Source organism: Dysidea avara, chromosome 4 (assembly GCF_963678975.1).
Source record: "Dysidea avara chromosome 4, odDysAvar1.4, whole genome shotgun sequence".
Taxonomy (NCBI): domain Eukaryota; kingdom Metazoa; phylum Porifera; class Demospongiae; order Dictyoceratida; family Dysideidae; genus Dysidea; species Dysidea avara.
Window position 1 is genome coordinate 44541007 of NC_089275.1, and position 27532 is coordinate 44568538.

Sequence of the window (27532 nt, forward strand, 5' to 3'; positions counted from 1 at the left end):
TATAATTATGAATGTTGGGCCTCTCACCACCATGACTATAATCAGTGTTAACTACTGATTCTGAAACACATGCAGTAGATACAAGTAGCCTGAAGCAGAAGAGTAATCATAGTCCATGGCACTGTAATAACATCAAACACAAATATGTACTGAGACATATATGGCTACATTATAATACTTCATCCTGATCAATAAAGTAGGTGGTGTAAGACATTTGGTAGGACTAAAGCCTTCGGGATAAAAGCTGGTAAAAGTCCATTTAAAAATGATTGATATCTCTTTGTAGTGTCAGTTGGTCTAATTAGTTTATAACTTTCCTATAGCATTTGGTGTTATTTGAAAATGTCAATAATTTACTTAGAATATTCAAATGAAAAATGTCATTGATTTAGACAAGAAATAGCTATATTGGAGGACCAATAATGCTGCCCTGAGGGACGGATACAGCAGGTAACAGCTGTGAAATATGATTATTTATAGATTTGACATATATGAGGATCTCAGTTTTTCAATGATGCCACAAGACCATATAGATTTACTGGAAGTTGGTTGTGGCAAGGGTGGCTCCAGGACATTGACAGGTTTCCAATTTTTCTGTACACTTGAGTCTAGGGGGTTTGGGGGAATGCCCAAGAAATTATGTGTTTTGAGATTAGAATTTTTACTAAAAGTAAATGTGACATTTTAAACATTATAATTTTATTCTGTTAGGAATTGATTTATTTATTTGAAATAGGTTGCTAGAGATGTGAAATTTTAAGCATACAACAGACACATGGATGCCATTCTGGGGGTCTGATTGTGGTAGCATGTCCCCAGGAAAAAAGTTAGGTCTAAAAGCGAGCACTCTGAGAAATGATTACGGACTACTTTTACTCAGGTACTTTAAAAATACAAAATGTGACTGTTCTATTTGGGTATTTCAATCTGAATCTTTGCTAATCAATGCAATGATAAATTTTAATTTCTTGAATATACTTGACCAGTTTCTGGAAACCTCAGAAACTTCCCTGGATCCGCCCCCATAATGTGGAATACTAAGTCAAACAGATGCATATAAATATATGTTGTCAATTTCTAAAGTTGATTGGTAAAATATTGAGGTTGCTGTAAGGTAGCATTGCTAATAGAGTCATTGAAACAATATTGCTGTAGATTAGATGTCCTAGGACCTTTGATGTGTTGCTTAGTAAGAAGATGGGGTGGTGTACTATCTTGTGGACTTTCTAGGAGTCAAAATTGTAGCAGACATTGAGTAGAGATGCATGCACTTGTTATGCAGTGCTTCTTCAGCTTTCCTGTTTAGTAGTTTACATGTCCTAATTATGAATTGTACAGGTAACTATAATTGCTGAACATAAGAATGTATAACAAAACACTCAGTTCTTAGCACATGATTATTGATTTCTGGCTTTATGACATGTGTTTCTGACTCAATATAGAAATAGCTACTCAGTGGCGTCTTCCAGGCACCATGCTGGAACTGCTAAACAGCATTTACTTATGTATTCTCTATAGGCATCGTATATACAGTGTGTCCTAAATAAAGTTCATGTCAGCTGTATGAAGATGATTGTATTGTTTACAGAAGAATAAACCATTAAGATACTAGCTACAATGACTGGCTTGCATGTGTGGCATGTGAAATTAAGTGTATACATCAGTACTAAGCTTTAAAAAAGACCCCACTACTGTAATGTTTGAGCACTAATAAACTCTTTATTGTTGGCACTCAAACAAAGTTTAATTTTATGTTATATTGCTGGTAGCATTTGCTATGAGTATTTTGAGTCTCACTATGAGGTATAATTCTAGGGCAAGGCCTCTAATATTTTACTATGTGCTAGCTACAGAGATAGTAGAAGCTACAGAACAGATAATTACATCTTAAGTACACATGGGCAATGAAAAGATGTCAGGGGTAAAACTACTTAAAAATTAAAATATTCGAATAAAAACAGTCTAAAGAATTCCAGTCTTACTGCAAAACTATATTTCTTCACATTTGGGGGTTTCTGTTATTTCAGTCCATGTTGCAACTGTTTTCAAAGAATTTTCATTTATTTTCACCAAGTACGGGAAGTACTTGGTGAAAACAAATTTAACTTTTTCTCAGAAAGCTAAATTTGCAAAAAAAATTTCTGTTCCCCGATAGAGCATGCTTTACATGTTGAGTGTGCTTTGCTCATTGTAGTTGCTATAACTACTAGTTGTATCAACAATGCAAGTTGACCCACAATTCTTAGCCCTCACCCTAGCTTAATACCCTCTTCTAGATCCATCCCTATAATTTATGATAGAACATGTCACATGAGGATACCATGCAGCTATAATTACAAAGATAAGACTGTCACATGTGCTTTACACCTCCTTATTCCCTAACTAAAATGTAATAGCAAATGGGCCCAAAACACTACCATTGTGATGTATACTGCAAGAAATCGTCAACTTCCATTCATTATTATGTTTTTTTCTAAGTTGCACCAATTCAACATACTCCTACTTGATACTTCAGCACGACAATTAGTTATGTTAACAACCAATTATGAAGCCATTGAAGTGCATGGCATATGGCTTATACTTAAAATAAAATATATTCCTGACATACTCCATCACCAGTACTTTAATTTTATAAACAGCTAGTATCACCTTACCCCAGCCCATTGCTACAAAACTATTGAATTTTTGTTTTGTAAGCAAATCTTTCAAGGGTTCATGAATCATGTTGATATTGTACATGGATTAAGTAACTAAAAATTGTTTTAATTACCAGATTTTGAATTTCTAGAAAGTTATATGACCAGGTAGATTAAGCAATTAAATTAATTTTCTTTGCATTTTCTGTCAACGTGTTACCCTTACCACGTGCTTTGTAGCAGTCTGACTAGTCTAGTACTTTACCAATTGCATACAAAATTATATGGTTTTTGATAAATTTGTAGTTGGTGACTACTAGGATTGGTGTTTTGGATGTGAACATTAACCCATGCAGTGATAGGTGTGACATCATTTTGTCTCACTGTACGGTACAAACAAGTGGGTAGTACACTAGTGAATTTAAAAATTGTTAATTTAGAAATGGAAGTAGGGATCAAGCGATAAAAACTACTGAAACAAGTGATTTGAATGATGGCAACTATTATTAATTACAACATAGCTTTGTGGGGAAATCCTTACATTGGTATCTCACCACGTCACCATATATGTTCAATGCCAAAGTAGGGATTTCCCCACAAAGCTATGTTGTAATAGTTGCCATCATTCAAATCACTTGTTTCAGTAGTTTTTATCGCTTGATCCCTACTTCCATTTCTAAATTAACAATTTTTAAATTCACTAGTTTGTTAACTTTTTTTTGGTATAGGTATATAGCTATTATTGATCTTTGGCACTGACTGCTCTATTAGAGTATCTCGATCTTGCTGCTTGCTTTATGCAAGCTGCTCAATTACTAAATTGAAAGGCATGCAGGGTTTCTATCTCCTGTTTTCTACAATTAGTTACAGCTGGACCATTAGTAATGGGCGTGGTCCACTGATCGTTAAGTACGAGCGCGCGCTCTGATTGATAAGGGCGTGGCAGTGTGTTCTTACTTCACTAGGCTGTTTGATCGCTTTGCAAGTGTTGCTATACAGGCATCTACTTGCCCTTACAGTACGGAATCCGTTATTAGTTTTGTGGCGTCCGAATACGGCTGCTCTAAGGAAAGTGTCGATACGAATTATTAACGCCTCCGTGACTGGAAAAGAAGAAGACGATCCGTAATTGAAGATAAAAGGAAAGGCAAAGCGCAGAAGGCAGACACTCGTCGGAACCCGAAAAGGCACATCCCAGCAGCAAGTTAAATATTGTGGCAAAGAATGGTGATCCTTCGCTGCTTCGTTTGGCCTGTAGCCTTGCGAATGTGGTCAGGCTGGCAGGCAGGCAGGCTGGCAGGCAGACGAAAATTTCTGTTTTAGCGATTTTTTAGAAATAAAATTCCAGCACTTTTCTAGTCGTTTCCTGATATATAACGCTAGAAATAAAGTTAGAAACTTGAAGACTCTTTAGTAAAAGGTTTATTTGCTGTGTGAGATATTTCTAGGATGATTTTAGAGGGATCGAAATTTGAGGCGCGCGCCAAATCCACCTTGATCCCTACTTAAACAGTACTATCGTACTGTTTGATATGTGGTAGTAATAATCAGCATGCCACAGCAGTGTTTAAGGAATGTGAATATTTAATGAAAACAGGCACACAACTTGTAATCTTCAAATGATTCATACATTGTGTGTTATCTATCCCCAAAACAGTATCAAACATACTACATGAGGTGTGTCAGCATCATACTGTAGTTATTACATATGCATTTCTTCAGACATCTTGCTTGACATACAGCATACACATAAACCCATAGAGATATGTTTGAATATAGCATGCTATCTCCAAACAGTATAGTTGTGCTATTTTGTTAAGAAAACAAGCAGTCAATGAATTGCTAGGCTTATGTTATAATTATGCAGTAATTTGTCTAATGATGTCAGAAATGGCGTAAATTCCTTCACAGAAATCCTAAACAGTCCTTTCTTATACATAGTTACTTTGTCTGATCAGCAGCTTACAACTTGCTAGTACACGTAGAGAAAGAGGGATTATTCTGTCTATGGCAATTATTACAACCACCTCAGACACAAATATAAAGTTGTTAATGCATCAATGTTACAGTAACTACATATGAACACCATATTGGTCAGTACTAGTAATACAGTTCATCAAATAACATCCTGAGTGGTAGGTGTGGCAGTAGTTGCATCATTTGACACTACAGTATCAGGTGGTGGTCCAGCATCACCATCAATAGTGGGTGTATTGTCAACAGAACATTCATCAGTATATTCAACAGCAGCTGGTTTGGCTGGAGCACAAGCTTTAAAATCAGATTCAGTATCACTACCACCATCAGCTACAAATATCATTGGGTGTTGCTTATGAAGAAGAACATATGCAGAACTACGTTGTTTCGTGTGGTAACGTCTCACACAAACACAGATGACAATTAGTGAAGTGCAGAGTAGTAGGACAACACCAAGTGTAATACCAGTGAAGGCTCCAGCAGACAGCTTATGGTGGTGGTGGTGATGGCGATATTTATTATAATCATATGATGTAGAATGTTTATCTAAAAAAATTATCATATACAGATCATTAATAAAGCAGTATCAAGAGTGAAAGAAGTTATCACTCACTCTTAATGATATGACCCATTATATGGAACCAACAAAAAGTAGGGTACTTAACATTGTAAACAGGGTAGACAATGTCCAAAACCTAAGCAGAAACTAGTACTTTGGACACTGTGATGAACCCTGAAATGAACATTGAAGCTGAGTATATGATGTGCCCATTAATCACTGGTAAAGGTGTGTGTTAGTTTAACACGTGTGACTCAGGTGTTCAGATTAAGAAATTAGATTACCATACTACTTGTTAATACGCAATAAGTTAAAAACATGATGAGTTATGATTGGAATTCGGAATATTGTAAGACCCCATTTTACAGGTCCATTCACACATTACATCAACATTGACAACTTACAGCAGTGGAGTGTCACATCCATATAATGATTACATGGAGTATTATGACTGTACCCATAATCATAATCATAATAATCATATGATGAACAACTGTGGCGTACATCACATGAGCTCAGTTTCTTTTCTGTCCCATTACAGTTGGTTTGACAAACAGCAATTGGTCCATAAGAGTGCTCACACCTCGAATAATTTGTACTAGAAAAGAAACCACAATATCTACATAAGCAGCACAGCTATGGATAGATGTTTAATCACAATATGCCTAGTATCTCTCTGGAAATTATTGTTTTATCTCACATGACCGTAAATTGTGAAATGGTTACCCATTTACAGCACTAGCAACAGTAATTGTCCTTCCATGCAGTTTAAACTATTCAGTGCACCAAATCAAGTACTTTTCTATCCTCACCCATCCTATAACACTATTACAAACATAACCTGACAGACTGGGCCAGTAACACAGATGCAAGGATGTGTGTAATATTCAAACAGTAACCTACCAAACACAACACATAGGACAAACACACAGACAACAAATGTGGCTTGTCCAACTACATACAAAAAGTCACTATGATGTGGAGGGCTAGCTATAAGAAGCATGAGAGCCAAAACTGTCAGTCTATTGACACATCAATTTTCAAGAAAACTGTAAGAGCTTGAACCAAACATCTTTGTGTAGCCAAATGGTATGTGCCTAACAATTACTTCAATACATGCTAATAAAGGTGGATGGTACTGGACTATAAAAGCATGACACAAAAGGTTATAGGCAGGGTACTATAGCTCATTTATTTGCTATTTTGTAATAGGGTGGACTTTTGAAATTGGGTGCTGTGCACTACATACATATAGAAAACTTACCATCTTCCAGAATAACTTAAACCATCAAAGCCCAGCTGTTTACATGCCACTTGGCCAGCATGAGAGTTAAATCCATGGTTACACACAGTTCCCCATGTGCCATTGCTCATCTGAAACATCAGCATGCCAGAAAGTGGACTAGTACCACCAACAAGTCGCAAACCATGATCTGTTCAAGGGAGAATAATAATAATTTAGGTGTGTACGTATGTAGCAAATTATAGTAAATCACAGTTTTTGAGAATATTCTCACAAGCATGATAGCAAATAGTATGGCAGTACTGTTTAAGTAGGACCCCCTCCCAAAACAATCTTGCCATTTTTAAGTATTCTTTCTGTTTATGGATTCCGCTTTCTTACTAAAGAGAACAGAATATAGTAGAGAGACTGGGGACTGTTTACATGACTGCTCTATTAGAGTATCTTGATCTTACATACAAACAACCCTGCCATTTTTGGTAGGACCCGAGTTTTACTATGCCTAACTCTATGCTTCACCAGTGGTGTCTCAGTCAAAAAAAATGTTGAAATACTAGTGAAATTTTACCTGGATTGTACCACTACATAGCTAACCATGTATAGCTACAATGCACACGAAAAATCAATCCATAATCACGTGATCCATGGAAACTAATACCATTAGGTGGTCACAACATAATATTGAAGTCTAAATAACTTGCTGGAGAAACTAAAACTTGGAGTTATTGCAGCCACGCCTCCCATTTTAGTGTCAGACGCGCTAGGAAGAAATTTCATGCCGCTTAGTTTGATGGAAGGAAAGCTCAGATCCATATGAAACTTGCGCTGTGCATGAAGTGATAACCAAACTATATTGCTTTATAGTGAAGGTTTGTGGGCTTTCATTCTGTTGATTGCTGGGTTGCTCTGAATCCAAAAATATGTGATTTTCGGCCGATTTTTGGCAAAGAGTAGCTCCGTACCAAATCCATAGTAGCAAATCAATTTATTTCTGCTGTGGGTTATAATCAGGTATAAAACCTGGACTATATATGCCAAGTATGGGAAGGAACCCATGCTTCATCCGGAAAGCACACAATTTTTCATAATTTCCAGCACAAAACAATTGTGATTCCCGTCGTATGGAGAAAGATAAAATTAATAAGCTTGATTGGTACAAAAAAATGATACTTTGATATGCCCTACAGGTTGAAATAGTAGGGGAATAATTTCATGATTATCAATTTTTTCATTGCGGACCCTATCTTAGACCATTAGCAATCTACAATACAAAACTGGAATTAGGACCATTTTTCTCAGGGACAGTCACATATATCTTTATAAAGATTTAGACTCTAAGGAGAATGAAGGCACTATTTTATTGTGTAATAGTATACTGTTTGCAACATGATATATTCATTTGGAAAGTGCTTCTTAAAATTCTGTACTAGTTCTGCTCAACTTGAATGCTAACATTACGATAAGAGCTATGGACTTCATTTTACAGACACAGCTGGATAAACTTAATACATGTAAGTACATGGTACACAAGCAAATACTTCACATACAACTGCTAGTCTACATATTTGGTAGCAGCATCAGTGTTGATTATTAAGTGTTAAGTATTGGTATTGTATTGAGGTCACAAATTACAATGTGATGTACGACCAAGAACCATACATGCTGTTATTATAAGTGCATTGACAATCAGTGAATTCTAGTGAAGTTCTACATTGCAAGTGACAGTTTCTAACTCTCCCTTCCAACAGAGTGCCATCCAAGATCAGTACACACTTTAGCTGGCAAGCTACAGTGAAATTGATGTTCATGCTGGCAAAATTCAAGCTTCATTATGTAATAGAGTGGACTATTCAAAGCCTCACTTGAGTCTCTTCTCAAGGCACATGGCTTTGCATATATGGCTTGGTAGTGCCACTATCACAGATAGCACTTACCCAATATGCAAAGGAATTATCATTTTTCAGTGATAAATTGTCAACTGGGTGTTGCAAGCAGAGTACAGGTGACTGTTAAATGAAGGGGCTATGTTAAACTCAATACACAATCTCTGTAGCCACAGTGAATACTATACATACATCCAGGTTCTATTGTATATGTACAGCAAACTTTGATAGCAGTAGGTCACATTATACTTTGAAACACCACAATATACTCATGTGCATTTATTTCAGTACTCACGGGCAGTACAGACTAATCCTGCACCTTCACCACGTGGACAGTTGTGTGAATCAAATCCATTTTGAATACAATCAATCAGTCGAGCCTCTGATCCTGTGCATGATACATTGCCTGTCCAGGTCTGTCCTGTTCCTTGCCCATAAGATTGATCTGTAGTGACTGCTTTAAATGAAAGTCCCAGCTGATGACAAGCAACCATTCCATCACTTTCACTCCAGGAATCATCACAGACAGTTTCCCATTCATTATTGTGACATATTTCTACTCGTCCCTTAGTATCATCAACACCACCAACAAGACGAATATCACCCTCACTACAAGTTATATCTGTAACAAAGTTACGTACAATGAACATATTGATAGTATGCATGCAGTATATGAATAGATTAATTTAGTACATAGATATATGTATATGTATGTTGTATCTTGAGTGTCAAGTTCTTGCTACTGTGTTTTTACTCTAAGATGTTATTTTATTTTTGGCTTCCACCTTTTGATTACTACTGGAAGGTCCACAGCTCAAATGGATAACATCAATCACAGTAAGGTAAGTATGTATTCTCTCAGGGTGTATGTACAGAACGGGTGGTCTATAAGTCATTTAACTACTACAACTTACTTGTACAAATCAAGTTTACAACACGACTGGAGTAACATTCATTAGAACTAAACTCATTGTGAGCACAATCGGTTAGTCTAGTCTCTGATCCTGTGCATGACAATTTGTCCAGCCAAATCTGTCCTGTTCCTTTCCCATATTTTTCACGATATGTATAACGTGTAGGAATTGTTACAAACTCAAGTCCCAGTTGGTGACAAGCAACTATTCCATCACTTTTATCCCAGGTACTACTACAGAGACTGTTCCATACAGAGAGATGACATATTTCCACATGACCCTGGAAATCATCAACACCACCTACCAGACGAATATCACCCTCACTGCAGCTTGTTGCATCTGTAAATGAGAACAGTTATCATCATAGTTGTGAAGCCCAAATACTGGACTGATATCACAACCAGCTACATTTACTGAAATACTCATGAGCACGTACACGCATGCACACACACAATAATAAACTATTGTTTCCTTTTACTTAAAATTTTTATTGACTGCTAGTAGTCTATCAGTATATTTTGCCAATCTATACTTACTATTTTTGTCTTGTTTAGCAGTGTCGGGGTCATTGTGGAACTTCAGGTTCTGCGACCTCTCTCCCTGAAACCTGGACATTTCTCCTGTAGGATACTAGCCCTGCCCCAAGAGGATTTGCTTGTACAAGGTTCAAGTGCCAAACAGGCATTCCATTGCTGGTCCGTAGGCTTTGCTTATGTGTGTGTGTGTGTTTTGTGTGTGTGTGTGTGTGTGTGTGTGTGTGTGTGTGTGTGTGTGTGTGTGTGTGTGTGTGTGTGTGTGTGTGTGTGTGTGTGTGTGTGTGTGTGTGTGTGTGTGTGTGTGTGTGTGTGTGTGTGAGTGTGTGTGCATGTGTGTGGGTATGTAGGTATATTGTAAGGAGTCTGAACATAAGGCCATATCATGTTTCATGGACTGTTTATCCTCTAATAGTGACCCGGCAGGTCAAAAAATAAATAAAATCAGATCCAACTAACTGTTTTATTAGAGCATATATGACTGTTCTATTAGAGTATCTCAATCTTTACAGGTGTAGGTCCTCCTGAAATGAAGTGAGGGAGCTCCATTTCCCTTTGCTACTATACTACAGCCATATTAGTGCTTCTTTAAAGAGAACACATGATACACATGTATTTTTTAGTCTGCCAAATAATTGATCCACCACATAAATGAAACAGAAGATCAATTTGTCATGGCCTAAATAATACTACTGCAAGGGCTAATCATTTAACATGAAGAGATGACATTTTACCACTGTAGATTAGACAGACACTTACTGTTACACACTACTCCTGCATCTTGACTATGTCCACAGTTGGAAGCACCAAATCCATTATGGTAACAATCAATTAGTCGAGTCTCTGATCCTTTACATGATAAATTATCCAACCAGATATGTCCTCTGCTTTTCCCATAATAGGCTGAGGTAGTGGTTCTTACCAATGAAAGTCCTAACTGATGACAAGCAACAATTCCACTATTAGCATTCCAATAATTATCACAAACAGTTCCCCACAAATTGTTGTGACATATTTCAACACGACCTTCAAAATTGTCAGGACCATTCACAAGACGAATATCTCCTTCAGTACAGTTTGCTCCAACTATAAAGAAGGTCTATATATACTAATAGCTATACAGTTTAAACAATGAATCAACATATATATGCAACTACAAAGTTGTGTTTAAGCAGTATCATAACTATTTCAGTGAGCTGAATTTTCTATGTAGGAGCTATTTGTCCAGTTCCATACGTATAAATAAACCTAGACAAAAAGTTTGGCAAAATGAAAAAAATGCAAAACTTCCAGGGCTCGAAACTGGACCACTGGTGTAAAAGGTGAGTGTGGTACCAACTGTGCTACCACTCCCCAGCTCATTACTTTTCTATCTTATTAATGTGATCCAATAAGTAGCCTGTATACAGTAAGGAAGACCGGTCAAGCTGAATCCTAACGCTAGCCTTAAGTTTGCCTGTTAAAGCATAATGATGTCCTTCACCGTCTGTATGAAGGTAAGTTTTAGGTGAGTTCTAGGGTTGGCCCAACTTTGCAGGGATGCTCGCTACACTCTCTCCAACCCTGGCTCGCCTCGAACTCACCAAAAACTTACCTTCATACAACTAGCTAGTGTGCTTGATACTTGAGTTAAGATGAGTGAAAGCTGGACAAATAACCTGTGTACGTCGGTGTCCAAAACTGGAGAAATAGCCACTACCATTTTTCTAAGCACCATAGGTACAAAAATGCAAAACTAATCATCTTACAAAATGCATAAAACTGCTTACCATCACATACTAGACCTGCTTTCCTATAGGAACAACTGTTTGTGCCAAATACATTATCACCACAATCAGTTAACTGGCTCTCTGATCCTGTACAATTTAAATTACCCAACAAAATTAAATCTCTTCTGTGCCCATCATGGTAATAGGAGTTTGAAGTGACAGTAACAAACTCAAGTCCCAGTTGACGACAAGCAACTGTTCCATCGTTGGTATCCCACTTGTCAGCACAGATATATCCCCATGTGTTAAGATGACATATTATTACATCACCATCATAATCACCATCAGTACCAACAAGACGAATTTCCCCCTCAGTGCAGTTTGTTTCAGCTGTACAGTAAATTCATCACATGTAAACACAATACTAAATTCAAAACTATGAGGGTTCTGTCAAGGAATTTCATTCAAATTATCATAAAGTTCATATTGTAGAAGTCTGCCATACCATTACTATAGTATGTTCACGTTGAGCTGAATCCTGAAAAACAGCTAAAAATTAAAAGTGGATTTTTTTCTCAATAGAGTGAACATTTCAGCCAACCAGATGATTATTGGTAACAGCAAAGAAGTCAACAACAGACATGTACGGTTTGGCTCCATTACAAGTTTGGGAAAGGGCCATAATGGACACTGTACTTATATGGCTTCCCCATAGGAAATGTATTGTGAAAATTTTGATTGGCCGTAAATATTATGTCAATCATTTGAACAAAATAATTTTGAAATATTTTTAGCGGATCAAGCAGTACTACAAATGAGCCAAATTTCAAGATCATGTGTAATTGCATCCGTGAGTTATTAAATGTTTTTGAGGATTCAGCTCAACGTGAACATACTATATATGTACTCGTAATATTCATTGTGATGTCATGAATTACACTATTGGAATCTTCAAACAGTGCCTACCACTTGTTTGTAGAAAGATATATGAATATATTAGTATTTGTTGCTATAGAGATCAGCCATGAACAACCACTGCTCAGTGACAATGTATAAAGTTGCAGTTTCTCTCAAACTACTGATTGTGTAATAGCAAGGCTCTAATAAAACTGTCACCCAATTTCTAGATCTGAGACCATTGTGTTCAACAGCCCATGAAAAAGTTTCCATGTACTATTAAATGTTTGGCTTTAAATTTGATGCTCAACATAATTATTAATGCTCACTGTATAGATTTTTACATTTCAACATTCTTTCAATCTTAGAAATATACTGTTAACAAGAATTACAACCGTGTGTAGTAATCAGTCACACCACACTTCCTCAGAAATAACATTTAGACAAACAATCACTCTTAGGAACTGGTCTATAGTGGTTGAATAATATATATTTATAGTTGGAACTGACATCACTAATGAAAACACTGTATTGTTATCATTATTAGTATTTTTTTGCGTCTATCAGTATGTAAACGAATTTAAGCTTAGCCAGTGCCACTAGTTCTTCCTCTTGAAGAATCTTTCTTGCAAGGGACTGTACAGTGTGGCCTAAATATTAAATAGTTTACTAAACATCTTTGAGTCTAATTTTGAAATCATTTTGGATTCCATCTCTGTTTGCAATTTTGTAAACAGTTAAGTACATGATCGCGAGTTGGCCACCGAGAGTATTTTCACCGTGAAACATTTCATTATTAGTCGGGTCATTTTTTTTTTGTAAATTTGTCCAAAGAACAAGTTTGGCAATAAAAAGGTGCTTTACTGATGTCAGCCTTGATGATAATTCTTGTAGACTACATGGGTTGTTTTATTCTATTAGGCTGGAGTCATTGATATGATATTGTAGTGGAATCCCTTCAGGGCTTCTTAGATTACATATCAAACTTCAGTGAAATTGCTTCAGGCAGTCTAGGCAGGCTATGGTAAATTTCAAGTAGCTAAACAACCTACGTATATATGGCTTGTCATGGTGGTGGAACTGTTCATGTACTAACTATTTCATCCAGCTAGCTTCAATATGTTCACTAACAATTAATCAAGTTGGTAGTCATCACACTGTTGCTGGGCAGCAGAATATATTACAATACACAATGTCTAACACAACAAATTCAGGCATTGCCTATAACTGTTTACTAGCACAAACACCATAATCCTTCACTGTGTAGCTGAAGACATCACTGAAGGACTGCGTAAGTCTGTACACTGCAGGTACATAAAACTTCATGCATGGAGATTGATTTTTCAAGATTTTCTAGAGGATTAGCTACACATGATAGTAAAAATTCAAGATGAAATTTTGACAGCAGCCAACCAAGCAACCAAAATAGTTGTTTTAACTCTATTAAGGAAAGTTCTTTATGTATACAATTGTGTTTATCAAATCATGTAGGTAAATAAACAGAAAGAGACAACTACGTACTTCACTCCAGTAGATTATTTCACTGGTATGATCCATACACTACCAGTATTACTTGCCTTAGTGATGTGCAGTAGTTAAATATGTCAAAAAAAAGTTTATTACATAAATCATTATAATATATATCTTATGTTGAGAGGCACACGTGCACAATGACCTATGTACATACATGTAAGTAGTCAGCCTAGTATTTTGAATAATGATTTAATGACATCTCTTTTGGTCTCATTCAGAGCACATCAATATATGTGACCCAGTGTGGGAAAATCAGTCTTATCACCTATTTAAAAGTATCTGAGGTTGGCCGTATCAGGCGAGCTCCAAAAGAGGAGGGGACCTGGAAGGAGGGCAAGAGACTATTTTAAAAATTGAAAAAGAAAGTATAGGGATGAATTAGACCAAGTTATGGGCCATTCAGGCCTCAAAATGGTTTAAATGAAAGAAACTTTACAGAAGAGGTTTTTATTCAACACCATGAAATTGTACTGCCACATACAGCCATCCCCAGGCTGACCAGAGCTCCATTAAGATCCCATACTGTATGTACGGATTGCCACTGGCCTTGCGGACCACTCAAGTCTAGCTGATTTTGATTGTGAAGTTAGATAGTTCATTCATGTAGCTTTGTGTTCTATATGTGTACTGTACTTACCATAGCATACTAGACCTGCATCTCGACTGTGGCTACACCAATGTGAATCACCAAAGGAATTATGCACACAATCTATTAGTTGATTTTCTGATCCCATGCATTGTATATTATTCAGCCAAATGTGTCCTCTTCCTTGCCCATAAGAGGCACTCTTAGTTACCGAAATAAACTCATGTCCCAGTTGACGACAAGCTACAATTCCATCATCAGTACTCCATTGGTTATCACAGACAGTTCCCCATAAATTATTATGACACACTTCCACACGACCCTCATAATCATTAGGACCATCCATAAGACGAATATCACCCTCAGTGCAGGTTGCTCCAACTATAAACACAAGTGGTAAAATTGCTCTACAGCTAATACTTCAGTTATAACAAAAGCATTATAGTTGTGTCCTTACCATTGTACAGTGTTGAAGTACACGCACATTACTTGATATAATAATTATGTTGTCAAACAAAGAGACATCAACTAATTATGATAAATACATTAACTATTGGATAACTACTTTACTACCACAAACACAATACAGACCACACCTGACAGCTACGTTCTGTACCATAGAATTTTATGGTATCTATTTCCATGCATATCTGTCTGTTGGTACAATTTACCTTCTAGAATGGTATTGATCTACCATATAGCTACATAGAGAAATTCATACATATTATACTATTTGTAGTTTCGAGAACATTTGCAGGAGGGCCAGCTGGCATATTACTGGTCTATATTGGAGTCTGTTTCATAGAATGATAAAAAGCTTTAAATGTACACTTTTACGGTTTGTTGACAATAACATAATATCACTATTGGTGCTACTGCTGTTATGAACCGATTAGTAAGTGCATGGACTGTGTCTAATTGTATGATCTAAGTCAAATATAAATTTCCCAGACAACACAGAAACCCTATACACTCTAATTGGGTTAGTCCCATACCAGTACTAATGATTAACAAATACCATAACAACACTAGCTATGCTCATGCTATACTCAAACCCTACAACCAGCTGAAAAACTAAATCACATGATCCTCCTTGTTTACATTTTCACCACAAAATTATTATTGAGGATACCTGACAGTAAAAATGTACCATAAACTGGCAGTGACTAACATCATGGAAATTGAAAACACTAAACTATATAGCAAAGTGCCTAGCAAGCATTAGTGTGTGGGGTGTCACAGGTCATACAGCCAAAAGGCCAAATACCACCTGGCCTATGTATGCACGAGCTGGTAGTTTAAAGGTGGTTGTATAGAAGTAAAAAGTTATAAAGTGCTGACTGGTCTGGCAGGCACATGATGTAGGAAGATCTATACAAGTGACTGTAACCAAATATAGCCTCAATTTCTCAACTGTTGAGCTGTTTCTGGTGTTTTAACAAAACTTTTGACTGCTGCTTTTCCCCTATTATCTAGTACACATATGCTTTTAATATACTAGTAAGGTGCTTGATAGCTCCAGCTGTTAGAGCAAAAAAAATGCACTAGAATTACCGTATAGCGCAATATTTTGGTGGGGGGAAAAATTGACGGTTTTGACGGAAGAGGGGTAATCCATCAAAATTTTACCCATCAAATTTTAACTGGTGTGCAAATTTTGCAACGCTTATCGTAGAATTTATTAACAGCTGGCGGTGAAACTGAACAGGTGACAACAAGGTGACAATGTCATTGTTAAAGTATTTTAGTTGGAAGAAGACCACCAGTATTACTAAGGAGATACTACCAGATCCATCAGGCAGTCTTTTGAAAGAAGTTCCATCATCGAATATCGCAGCAGCCAATGAAATAGCGGTGACTGTATTGACAGCCAGTAAAAAGAAGAAAGAGTATATTAAGCTGACTGATGCCCAGAGATTGCAAATAGGGAAGAAGGCCAGCGAAATTGGGATAGCTGCCGCTATATGATTTTACAATGACAGAGTACCAGATCTGGGTCGATTGCTAATAGAGCCTACTGTTCGTAGGTTAAAGCATCGATACAATGATGAACTAAGGAAATACAATGATGAACTAAGGAAATACAATGAAGAACTAAGGAAAAGACCACAAGACCAGGACCCTGGTGAATTACTCCAGTTGCCATCGAAAAAGAGGGGGAGGCCACTTTTACTCGGAGAAAACTTAGACAGACAGGTCCGAGCCTACCTTAACGCAATTCGTGAACGTGGTGGAGCTGTGAATACATCACTTACAATTGCTATTGGAACAGATATTGCAATGAGGGATAGCAAGTTTGCCAGTATACACTGCAATGATGACTTTGAGTTATCAAAAGACTGGGCTAAATACCTTATGCAACATATGGGGTTGGTGAAACGTAGAACAAGCACTAAAGCAAAAGTGGATGTTAAAAATTTTGAAGAGATAAAGAAGGGGTTTTTGCTAGATGTACGTAATGTTATGGAAATGGATGAGATACCTCCAGATCTGGTCATAAACTTCGATCAAACAGCTGTACACTATGTACCAGTTGATAATTGGATGATGGCAAAGGGAGGTAGCAAACGTGTAGAGATCATAGGAAAGGATGACGAGCGCCAAATTACGGCAGTCTTAGGGGGAACGATGAGTGGAGATTTTCTTCTGGTTCAGCTGGTGTACAAAGGGACAACAAAGCGCTGCCTTCCCTCATTCAAGTTTCCAAATGACTGGGACATTAATTATAGTTGTAATCACTGGTGCAATGAGAAAACGATGTTGGATTATGTGCACAAAATCCTTTTTCCATACTGTGCAAAAAAGCGGAGTGAATTGGCATTACCTCCTGATTATCGTGTTTTTGTTTTGTTTGATAACTTTAATGCAGGCTTTAATGGGCAGTGTACAGAAGAGATCTTAACTCTATTGGATGATAACCACATCAATGTTATTATAATCCCAGCGAACTGCACAGATAGGCTTCAGCCTCTGGATTTGGCTGTCAATAAATCTGTAAAGGATTTTCTTCGAAGAGAATTCCGGGATTGGTGTGCGAAGCACGTTTGCAGTCAACTGGATGAGGACCGTGTTGAGCTCGTTGATCTCCGTCTGACCACTATAAAACCGTTAGGGGCTCAGTGGATGGCCAATGCTTTTGACTATATCAAGAGTAAACCGGAGATAATCAAGAATGGATTTTCCTCGGCTGGGATATCACAATAGAAGAAACGTTTGTATATAACACAATGTAGAATTCCATTGTTTGTATTTCATTTCATGACAGGGTAGTAGCAACTAGCAAATATTATACAATCATCATGTTCAATAATTTAGTGGAATGTAGAATACTAGTGTGGTTTATATTTTGGTGTACCACAAATTATAAAGCAAAGTACTAATTAGTCTCCTGCACTGGTACAATGGAACTCCTCTTACATCACCTGGGGTCTGGTTTACACTTATGCAATTAATACTAGCACGTGCATGCCGTAGGGCTGTACTATTTAGTCACTTTGTTTATTGTAATAGACTACAAACCACATGTCAAATGGGGTTGTCCAGGTAAGGTAAGAGAGTGTTCATTAATATTGTTATTACAAGATTTCAGGGAACTGAAAATTACATAACTAAATACGTATACTAGTCCAAAAATGATATGAAATGATATGTACAAGTAAGAGTCATGTGTTATTAATATATACACTAACGTTCAGTCATTGGAAACAAAATCATTTTGTTCTGGAGAAAACACCTGGCAAGATGAAGCCTCATCCGGTCCTGGTGGAAATTGGCATGTTCTACATCAATGCCAAGCGCTAAGCTTGTAGAAAACGCAATGGCAAAAATTCCACAACCTTTCTCTCCTACTTGCTTTTGTGTTTTTCCTACAACTTTGATGTGGGTGTTACTGGGAAAACATTTGTATAAAATCTGTTTTGTAGGTTCATCAATGTTTCGGAAAACGGAGTCATATATCTTCACCATTCCATTGTTACAGCCAATGGCTGTTGCTGTAATCCAATGATCACGTGATGAACAATGAACAATTTGAACCCAATTAGTTGTGGGCTCATTGGATGGCTTATCTTGTTGCAGGGTTGACCTTAATCCATTTAATTTAGGAAACTGTAGCTTCAACATTTTTTGACAGTGATTGATCTCTATATCTGTAAGCTTTTCACCCATGATGATGAGATGGGTATCAATACACAGTGGTTTCTTCTTTTTTGGAGATTCATCATCAGCAGTTTCCAAATCAATGACTTCAACGATAGCTTCATTTGTACAACTGCTTGTGGTGCTACTACCACTACCGTTGGTGCTGAGATTGGTGCAACTACCGTTAGTATTGTTGGTGCTACCACTGTCAGTATTGTTGGTGCTACTACTGCTGGCACCGTGGCTTGTTAAAGTATTACAGCTGCCTCCACTGCCAGATTTGCCTGTGCTGGTGTTGCACTTGGTAGCATTGCTGGTACTGTTGTTATCTTTCTCTGAACTCTGTAACTCTATTACTAACTTCCCTTTCATCAATTGAAGTGAATCGTTGATTAACTTCTCTGTTTTGCTGCTCTCTCTTTGATCTTGTATGCTAAATGTAAGAATACACGGTAATTTCAGTCCTCCTTGTGGTAAGTCAGAAGAATATTGCCTGTTTCCAATGACTCTGCACTTGATGGTTCCGCTTTGCCGTAGAAATATTGAACAAATAGGCGAAATGACTCGTGGCACATGACCCACTGTTACAGAGTCCTTTCGCATCGCCACAGCAAATGTATCGTTCCGATTTCCCACCTCTCACTCGCATGTCAGTTCTTCGTCAAGTTCTGCATTCCAAATTTCTTTGTACACATGGTACCCTCTAATGACTGCGGCAACACTAAAACGTGACGCCATTTAAATGTTCGCGCTCAGACATGGTGCGTGGGCATGTGATATTGGTGTAACCGTCAATATTTTCCCCGTCAAATATTTCAAAATCTTGTATCCGTCAAATTTTCCCCCGCCAAAATATTACGCTATACGGTATTAACTTTGTTTTGCCAGTTGCTGAAGACCATTCTCTTTTGCACATGTACCATCTAGCATAATTTTGTCACAGTATAAGTACTATACTTTATAAATTAATTTCAAATGTTATTGAATAATGTTTGTAAAGTAGCTATAATATGTGTATTTCTCTGGTAAGAAAGAACAACAGTTGACAGAGGGTAAATCAATTGTCCTTGACTGTTGAATCACCATCCTTGACTTTGGTTTTGACCACGGTCGTAAATCAATCTATGGTAAGTGCTAAGGGGTTTATACATTCTGAAATCTTGTACACCCTGTCTGAAATCACTGTAATTACAACTGAAATTACAGCCCACATGATATCACATATCAAGAATTTAAGCAGTGTGATTCTGTAAACATTTTTATGTATTTCTGGCTGCTTTGAGTTATGCATACATGATCCAAAACAAGACTCACAATTGGAAAACTTTCTACAGTGGCACATGACATGAAGAGATCCTTGTCTTTTCATAACTGCCATTCTTGTCACCAGGCATGTGTATTATGGCTACAGTATGTGAGCATATTAGCTAAAAGACAAGATACACCCTGTAGGCTGATGGATAAATTGAGCCTGTTGAACCTTTCTTCCCAGTCGACCCTTCATTTTGTCCTATTCTATAGCTAGCACTCGTTATCGTATTTACTGAAACCATTAGAATTGGAAGTCTCACGATTCACTCCTGCTGTTCCCAATTACATCCTATTAAGTTGGTGTGTAACTAGTTAGCTGTAGTTTTTCAGTTAGCTATGCCAGTTTTTTTTTCTGTTGTCACTGTGTAAGTGGTCTATACGGTAGTTAAGGTAAATGAGGATAATTCCGGACACTCTTTAGTAAATCACTCTAACACTGCACTCACAACGAGTTAGTACAAACTCTACTAATCATTTTAAAGCCTATCTTATGGTGCATCTGCAGTACAAATTTCGTTTCGATACAACCAACTGCTGAGAAGTTATGAGTTGAAGTTTAACAGCATGTAAAAATGCAACATACGACTAATTCCGGACACTTCGAATAACAAGCAAGTAGCACCTTCCACAGGTTATACCAATCCTCTCTGAAGTATGGAAACTAAAGTACCACTCACCTGCAGCTTATAAATCAAGTAGAAAGTTCATAACCTTTGGGAGAAAGCAGCAGTGCATATTTTTAAAAGCCTAAGTGTATGTAATTCATGAATATTTTCTTTGTATTCCAACTGAGCAGCTGCTGCAAAATCGACTGCCACTCCGCCTGTGCTGCATGGATTCTTATGATTTCCATATGCAATTAGCCGAGAGTATGACTTTCATATAAATATTTGAAAATCGAGAATATGAGCTTGGGCTGCCTGGTTAGATAAAGTTTTTGAACAAAACTACCCGTGATTGTGCTACAGATACGTGTCAAACCTCGAGGTGAAATAACGGATTCGCTTCAATTTTTTTTACGCTGCAGAACACTCATTTGTAATTTTTTTGATAGTACACAAAATAATATAATGGGAAAAAACAAAATACAGCTACAATACAAACTACTCTACAACTAAACTACAAACACAATCACAACAGGGGTTAGGAAAAGGAAAATCAGAGTCCTCACACTGCAAAGTCCAGTACCGTAAAATCATACGGGCATTGTTCGTCTATAAAGAAACTGGAACAAATGTTTATGTGTTTGGTTGACGCACCACTTCTGGCTGTGGTGCGTTCAGCAATGGTACGAAGGGTTTGAAGTGCAAATGGTGACCAAACACCAAAAGTCTCTACAACAAGTGGGACAGTCACACCCCGCCTCCTCTACAGCACCTTGATGTCTTGGCTAACCCAGCACAACAAGAAATGTGGTTCCTTCAATTTTGGTTTGTAGATAGACCATAGGACGTTGTAAGAGTGGAGCAGCCATAGAGAACAATAAGTTATTAACACTATTTTTGTAGGATATAGACACTTTAGACTGAAATCTATTAGGGATGATATCGTTTTGTGTGGTTCAATCGGCCAAGCTCACAACGTGACACTGCATCAACACACCTGGGATTCTACCATTGTTGAGAACGATCTAAGTGTCCGGAATTAGCCGCTGTCCGGAGTTACCCGCATTTACCTTACAGTTTGCGGGCCATAAAGGTAAGGAAGGCGACAGAGCCGGTTTATATGCATGGGTATTGGGAACCACCATACTAGCCTATTCTCCGTACTCCCACCACATTTAATACTGAAAATAACACAGAATACACTGACACGACGTGCAATGTACTTACGTACCTGCTAAAACAGTCGAAGCAAAAGCAAAAATATTCACCACAAACTTCATCCTCAGTTCTCGATATCACATCTTGATTGCGTCAGATTGATCACGTGATGATGGGGCTGACAGCTATATATTCACTATTAAAATGTACTAAACTAAAATATTACTAAACTAAAATATTAAGCTATAAATGAAATGAATTGCCAGTGCATGCAGAGAACTTCAATTTGATCAGTATAATTTGCAAGGTATAGCTACGTAGCTACAGCTACTCTGATGAGACACCTGTACGAGGGGTCAGCAACAGAGCAAAAATGATTATGATGTGATTTGGGTTGAGGCTTAGAAGCCTGTACACCCATTCAATTACATACATACACATACATAAATTAGATGCAATGACTGAACAAAACTTAACTATGAATATAATTATTACATTAACACAAATCTATAGTCATAAAAGTAATTATCTACAGCTGATTTAAAATTATTTAATAAAGAATTTCCTACAATATCACTCGTAAGATTGTTCCAATCATTAATTACTCTAGTACCAAAATAGTTGACTCGACATGAAAGGTGGGCAGGGGGCTTAAGCAATTTATATGCGTGACCTCTAGTTTGTGTATTGTGGGAGAAAGTAAAAAAGTTGGAGTGATCCAGATTGAAGTAATCGCTCAACATCTTGAAAAGAAAGATTAAGTCACCACGTCTGTGCCTGTACAAAAGAGATGGTAAATTCATTCGATCTATGTAAGACTTGTCTCTTAAAGATGGTACTAGTTTTGTAGCACGCCGTTGCACACCCTCAAGTTTACGTTGATCTAATACATAATGGGGTGCCCAAATTACATTTCCGTATTCTAATATTGGTCGAACCATTGATTTGTACAACCGTGATAGTACAAATTCATTCAAATCGATAAATCTTCTTTTCATACAAGCCAATACCCTGTTCGCTTTCATAGCTACTTCAGAAGCGTGTTGGTGGAACTTTAAATTCGCATCAAATATAATACCCAAGTCCTTATGACAATTAACTGAGTCCAATGAGACACCATTAAGATAGTAGCCTCCAAAGCTCTGTGTGGCTCGACCAAAGTGAATCACTTTACATTTAAGCACCTATCAACGTTAAGCCCCACTACCCCCCTCCCGGGCTTACTAGGGGATTAGTGGGGGATTTTGACCTGATTTGATCTGAAACTCTGCCCCACTAGTGGGGCATTTGACCGCTCGAAACTTTAGGCGTTTGTTTTAACTTGCAAGCTACATGAATTGACCTGTTTTCTAAAGTACCTTACAGCCATACTACATGGAGATTTGACCCGAGGGGTCCTTCACTTCCAGAAATGTCGTCGATGACCATAGAAATTTGGCAATTTTTATTAGAAATGTAGAAATTTTTGTTGGGAATTCAGAAATAATAACTGAAATTTTAAATACATAAATCCATACAATTAAATTTTTTATAATGTTTGGCATTGAATTTTGATTATTTCATTAGTGTAAGTTACATTGCATGGATTTATATGTGTATATACACGAGGCCAGATGCAAGGAAGAGGGGTCACTATCAATAGAAGACCTATAGCGCCATCTAGATTATACGCACTAACATTTGTCCGTAATCTGCTTCGTAAATTTGTTGTATACTTTCGAGCTGATTCGATTCCCACGGTGCAAAGGCCACAGTGCAAGTCGTTTTGGTGTGTCCATGGATTACAGAGTGTTTTATTCAAATTCCTACCTCACCTCAACCATGATAGAGTCACGACAGCTTACCAGACCTCTAGTGAACCGTTCGGCTCGGCTTGAACCCATACTGAAACCATAATACAGTAGCCTAAGGCAGAGGCACTAAATTATTTTTTTTTAAACCTTCGTCACAAGTTTACCAGTATTAAACTGACACGCAAATGACTGTAAATTATGTACACTACTACGCGGTATCACCAGGGGTTGCTAGTGAATGCGCACACACAACATTCAACTCGCTCGTGAATCCATCGAACGAAAATATTAGAGCCATACTTCTATATTTAGCCTAGATTACTCGCGTGATAGAACATTTTTGAATCTAAAAAGAGTGACCCGCTTCTCCGCGGCAGGAGTCACAACTCACAAGTGACAAAGGAAACCAAATGACGCTACGAACCTACTGCCTACGAGATGATAAAGTGTTAGCTAAATAAATGTACCAAGTTTTTGGGGCGAGCCTGAGCGAGTCCCACAATTGCAGTACTCTATTCGACCGTACGATCGTCGCGTTCCCAAACGTTTACGCAAAGAACACGGAAAGTCCCACACTGTTAGTAGTCCATTGGACCGTCGTACGACTTTTGCGTTCCCAAACGTTTACGCAAAGAACACGGAAAGTCCCACACTGTTAGTACTCCATTGGACCGTACGATCGTCGCATTCCCTATCTTTTTCTCTCTTGCGGTCCTCCATACAATGCATCCGCGGAGCCCGCTCATCCATCGGTCACTATGTTAAGACTCCCCCAATTGTGGAGCTGATTCGGGCAGAGTCTCAGTTTGCCGTGGACTAAGAAAGTCCCGGTTTGTCCAGCACAGGCCATTTATGTGCTGGGGGTGGTAGGCAAGGGCAGTCCATCAAGCCCGGGTAAAAAAAAAAAAAAATTATTGATAAAAAAAAATAAAATAAAATAAAAAAAAAACGTTTACGCAAAGAACACGGAAAATCCCACACTGTTGGTAGTCGGGACCGTCACATTCAGTTTCCAAAAATTTACAGTGGTCACTTTTATTGCACGTGGCGCGATGTGACCATGGCGAGTGTTGAAAGTGCAGAACAGAGAGAAGAAAGGCTCAGAAGAAGAAGGGAGCGCGATAGGCTCAGAAGAGAGAGAGAGAAACCGAGGACGAAAGACAAGCAAGGTTTTGTAAACGCAAATAGCCGGTACATGCACTAAGTGCAGCTTGCTACCTGTGCCTTTCGAAAATACTATTGTAGGTTGGCTAGGCGAAGACAATATGAAAGAATTAGACGCGAGAACGTGGATGAACACCGAAGGCTTACCAGAAGACAGCAAGATCGGCGTACACGTGGAACAGAATCTGATGAACAGAGGGAAGCAAGGTGCTGCCGGGTAAAATAGGACTGTTGATGGGTGTTAAATGCATGTATCTTTAATTCGTAACACATTAAGTTTATCAAAGAACTGTGTATTAAGTACTTTCAATAAACTAAGTGAGGCTGTGTTGATAGCCATCTAAATTGCATGTCAACATAAGTCAGTAATAAGCTGACTATACTGTTTTTTTGAATATGGGATTTTATGTGACCCACTAGGCAAAAACCCGACTTGCTTACATGTTTCTTGATATAGCTCATCACATAATAAAAATTGATTGTACTTTTCATATAGATTGGCTAGGAGGAGGGAAAATTATAGACGTAGACGTGATGCTATGAATGCGGAACATTCTGAAACAGCACTTGAAGATCCAAGGGAGAGCCATCAAATTTCAAATCATTCATTACCGTCTCAATTTAGAAACCTGGCATTATGTACACCGACCATCCAATGCAACATTTGAAGACATGGCACTTCTTCATTTTGCCCAGAACTATTCCATGCCGAGAGAATTGGGTACTGCTCCCAAGCAACATAAAATGAAAATAGTCAGTGTCCGACCATACTGCTCACCTGATCCAAATGGTCCCAAATATGAGCAGTACTGCCAGTAGAAATTGATGTTGCATGTTCTATTCCGCAGTGTTGACCAGTTAAAAGGAGCCTGTGAAAGATTCTCAGAAACTTACTCCATTTTTCTTAGTTCTGCTAATGTTCCTCCATCACTTGAAGACGACATCAGAAGGCTGACTGAACAGCACATGGAACAAGAAGAACAGGATGCAAATCGAGCACGTGGGTGGCTTGGGACGAGACTACGTAATTTCTTCTTTATTATTCTTCGTTTCTCTGTGTTACTTTACGAGAAGGTCATGGTGTGGAATGCAATAAAGACAATACACAATTAGGGTGTTTACCTGTATTGTTGCATCCCTAATGTGTATAGCTAGCTATACAAGTCTTTTAGCTATAGATCAGGCTCGCCCCACAATGCTTTTAGCATCTGTCTAGTTTTATCGAGTCAATCACACTGGACCTTTGTACGTACGGCAGTGCAGTCTGTTTTTACTTTGTCAGTCAGTCAGTCAGTCAGGTGGATCAGTCAAGCTTACAAGTTCTGCTAGCAAGACAGGTGGGATTTGGTGCAATACATGGCATTTGAATTTTGCCGAGTGAAGTGAGTGAATACGTCATCCTGTCATCAGTGTGCTAGGACTGCAGCACAGGCTGTGGCTAACGTAAAGTAACCTGTATTTGCACTAAAGTATTAGCTCTACGGGACTGTGGATGAATTTGTTGTACAGTTGTGGCACGTGCGATGATGCTCGACGAATATAGCTACCTCGATTGGAAGCAGTCAGTACTGAAATATAGTTACGTAGCTAGTTATTTCAGCTGTAATAATACAACATCGTATGTTGGCTAGCCCACCATTGGGTCATTAGCCTTTTTTTGCAATCATGAATGATTTTGAGTGTTTCGTGGGGGCATGCCTGCCCCTCCATCACCTTCTGGCTAGCTACGCCCCTGGCCTAAGGCACGGAATATACTGCAACTCAAGCTACAACTTCGTAGCACCCAAGAATTTCCAAGCCGGAAATTTGGTAGAAATTTATCCAGAAATTAGAAATTTGGTTGGCAAATTTCCATATTTCGAAATTTCGTAGATGGATTTTGTATAGTCTCGCGTGGCCAGACCGCTTTTTTCCGTATACTGGGTGGGGAAAAAAGGGTCTGGTGCAACTCCAATAGCTGTTTACTTCTGAGCCGTCCCCACATTCCGGGGACGCTAATGGAATAACATTGGTCACAAAGGAGGTGCCATGACGTCAGTAAACTACGAAGTATTCCTACACTCCTGCTCCGGTTGTGAGTCTTGTTACACGATGAGGATTAACTTTCAAGACGCTATAAAAGAGACATCGGAGCAAATTAAGATTCGTTTAAAGGATAAACAGATCTCTAGTTAACTTACTGACGTCATGGCACCTCCTTTGTGACCAATGTTATTCAATTAGCGTCCCCGGAATGTGGGGATGGCTCAGAAGTAAACAGCTATTGGAGTTGCACCAGACCCTTTTTTCCCCACCCAATATACGGGAAAAAGCGGTCTGGCCACGCGAGACTAGATTTTGTATGTGAAGGACCCCCTGATTTGACCACTAGTCGTTCCCCATGGGTGGAGAATTTGATTTTTCAAAAAGTCAAATCCCACCATTTCCCCCACTACGCCCGGGAGGGGGTAGGTGGGGGATAACATTGATAGGTGCATTAGTAACATTGAACTTCAGTTGCCACACATCAGGTGGGGTCTATTCTACGGAACGGAACGGAATCATGGACTAAACTACGGAAAGGAACGCTTTCTCAAAATGAAGCCTGCAGCTTACCATTGCTGAAACTTCCCTTACAAGTTATCGATGGACCTCCAGCCGGTGATTAAACAAAGCCCCAAGAAAGATAGAAACAATTAAAGAACTGATTGTGGGTTTTAGTCGGTTGTCATTAGTAACGAAGTACTTATTGTGGGATTAGCTGTCTCAGTGATGTTTATCTAAGAATTTATCAAGAAGAAGAGTTAATGGATCAATTATTTTCATTGAAGCTTGCACTTGTTTATGCTTAGGCCACACCAAGTCAAACCTTAGTTTCTGGTCACCCGCCCGCATGGTAAACCTGGAACCCT

The 27532-nt window shown here is 38.2% G+C and overlaps 1 protein-coding gene and 1 long non-coding RNA gene across 2 annotated transcripts; one reads left to right on the plus strand and one right to left on the minus strand.

Annotated features, from left to right (window-relative positions):
* Positions 1-4612: 4612 nt before the first annotated feature.
* On the minus strand, positions 4613-21853 carry LOC136252313 (scavenger receptor cysteine-rich domain-containing group B protein-like). Its single transcript, XM_066044723.1, has 9 exons — positions 21758-21853; positions 14522-14851; positions 11515-11844; positions 10505-10831; positions 9213-9551; positions 8594-8920; positions 6437-6605; positions 5577-5770; positions 4613-5159 (listed from the first exon to the last, which is right to left on the minus strand). Exons 1-9 carry the CDS (start codon positions 21804-21806, stop codon positions 4753-4755), a joined length of 2472 nt encoding a protein of 823 aa, XP_065900795.1. The 5' UTR covers positions 21807-21853; the 3' UTR covers positions 4613-4752.
* A 1951-nt stretch (positions 21854-23804) lies between these two features.
* LOC136254185 (uncharacterized) lies at positions 23805-26239 on the plus strand. Its single transcript, XR_010700349.1, has 3 exons — positions 23805-24646; positions 24723-25084; positions 25820-26239. It is a non-coding gene; the product is annotated as an uncharacterized lncRNA (long non-coding RNA).
* The last annotated feature ends 1293 nt before the right edge of the window (positions 26240-27532 follow it).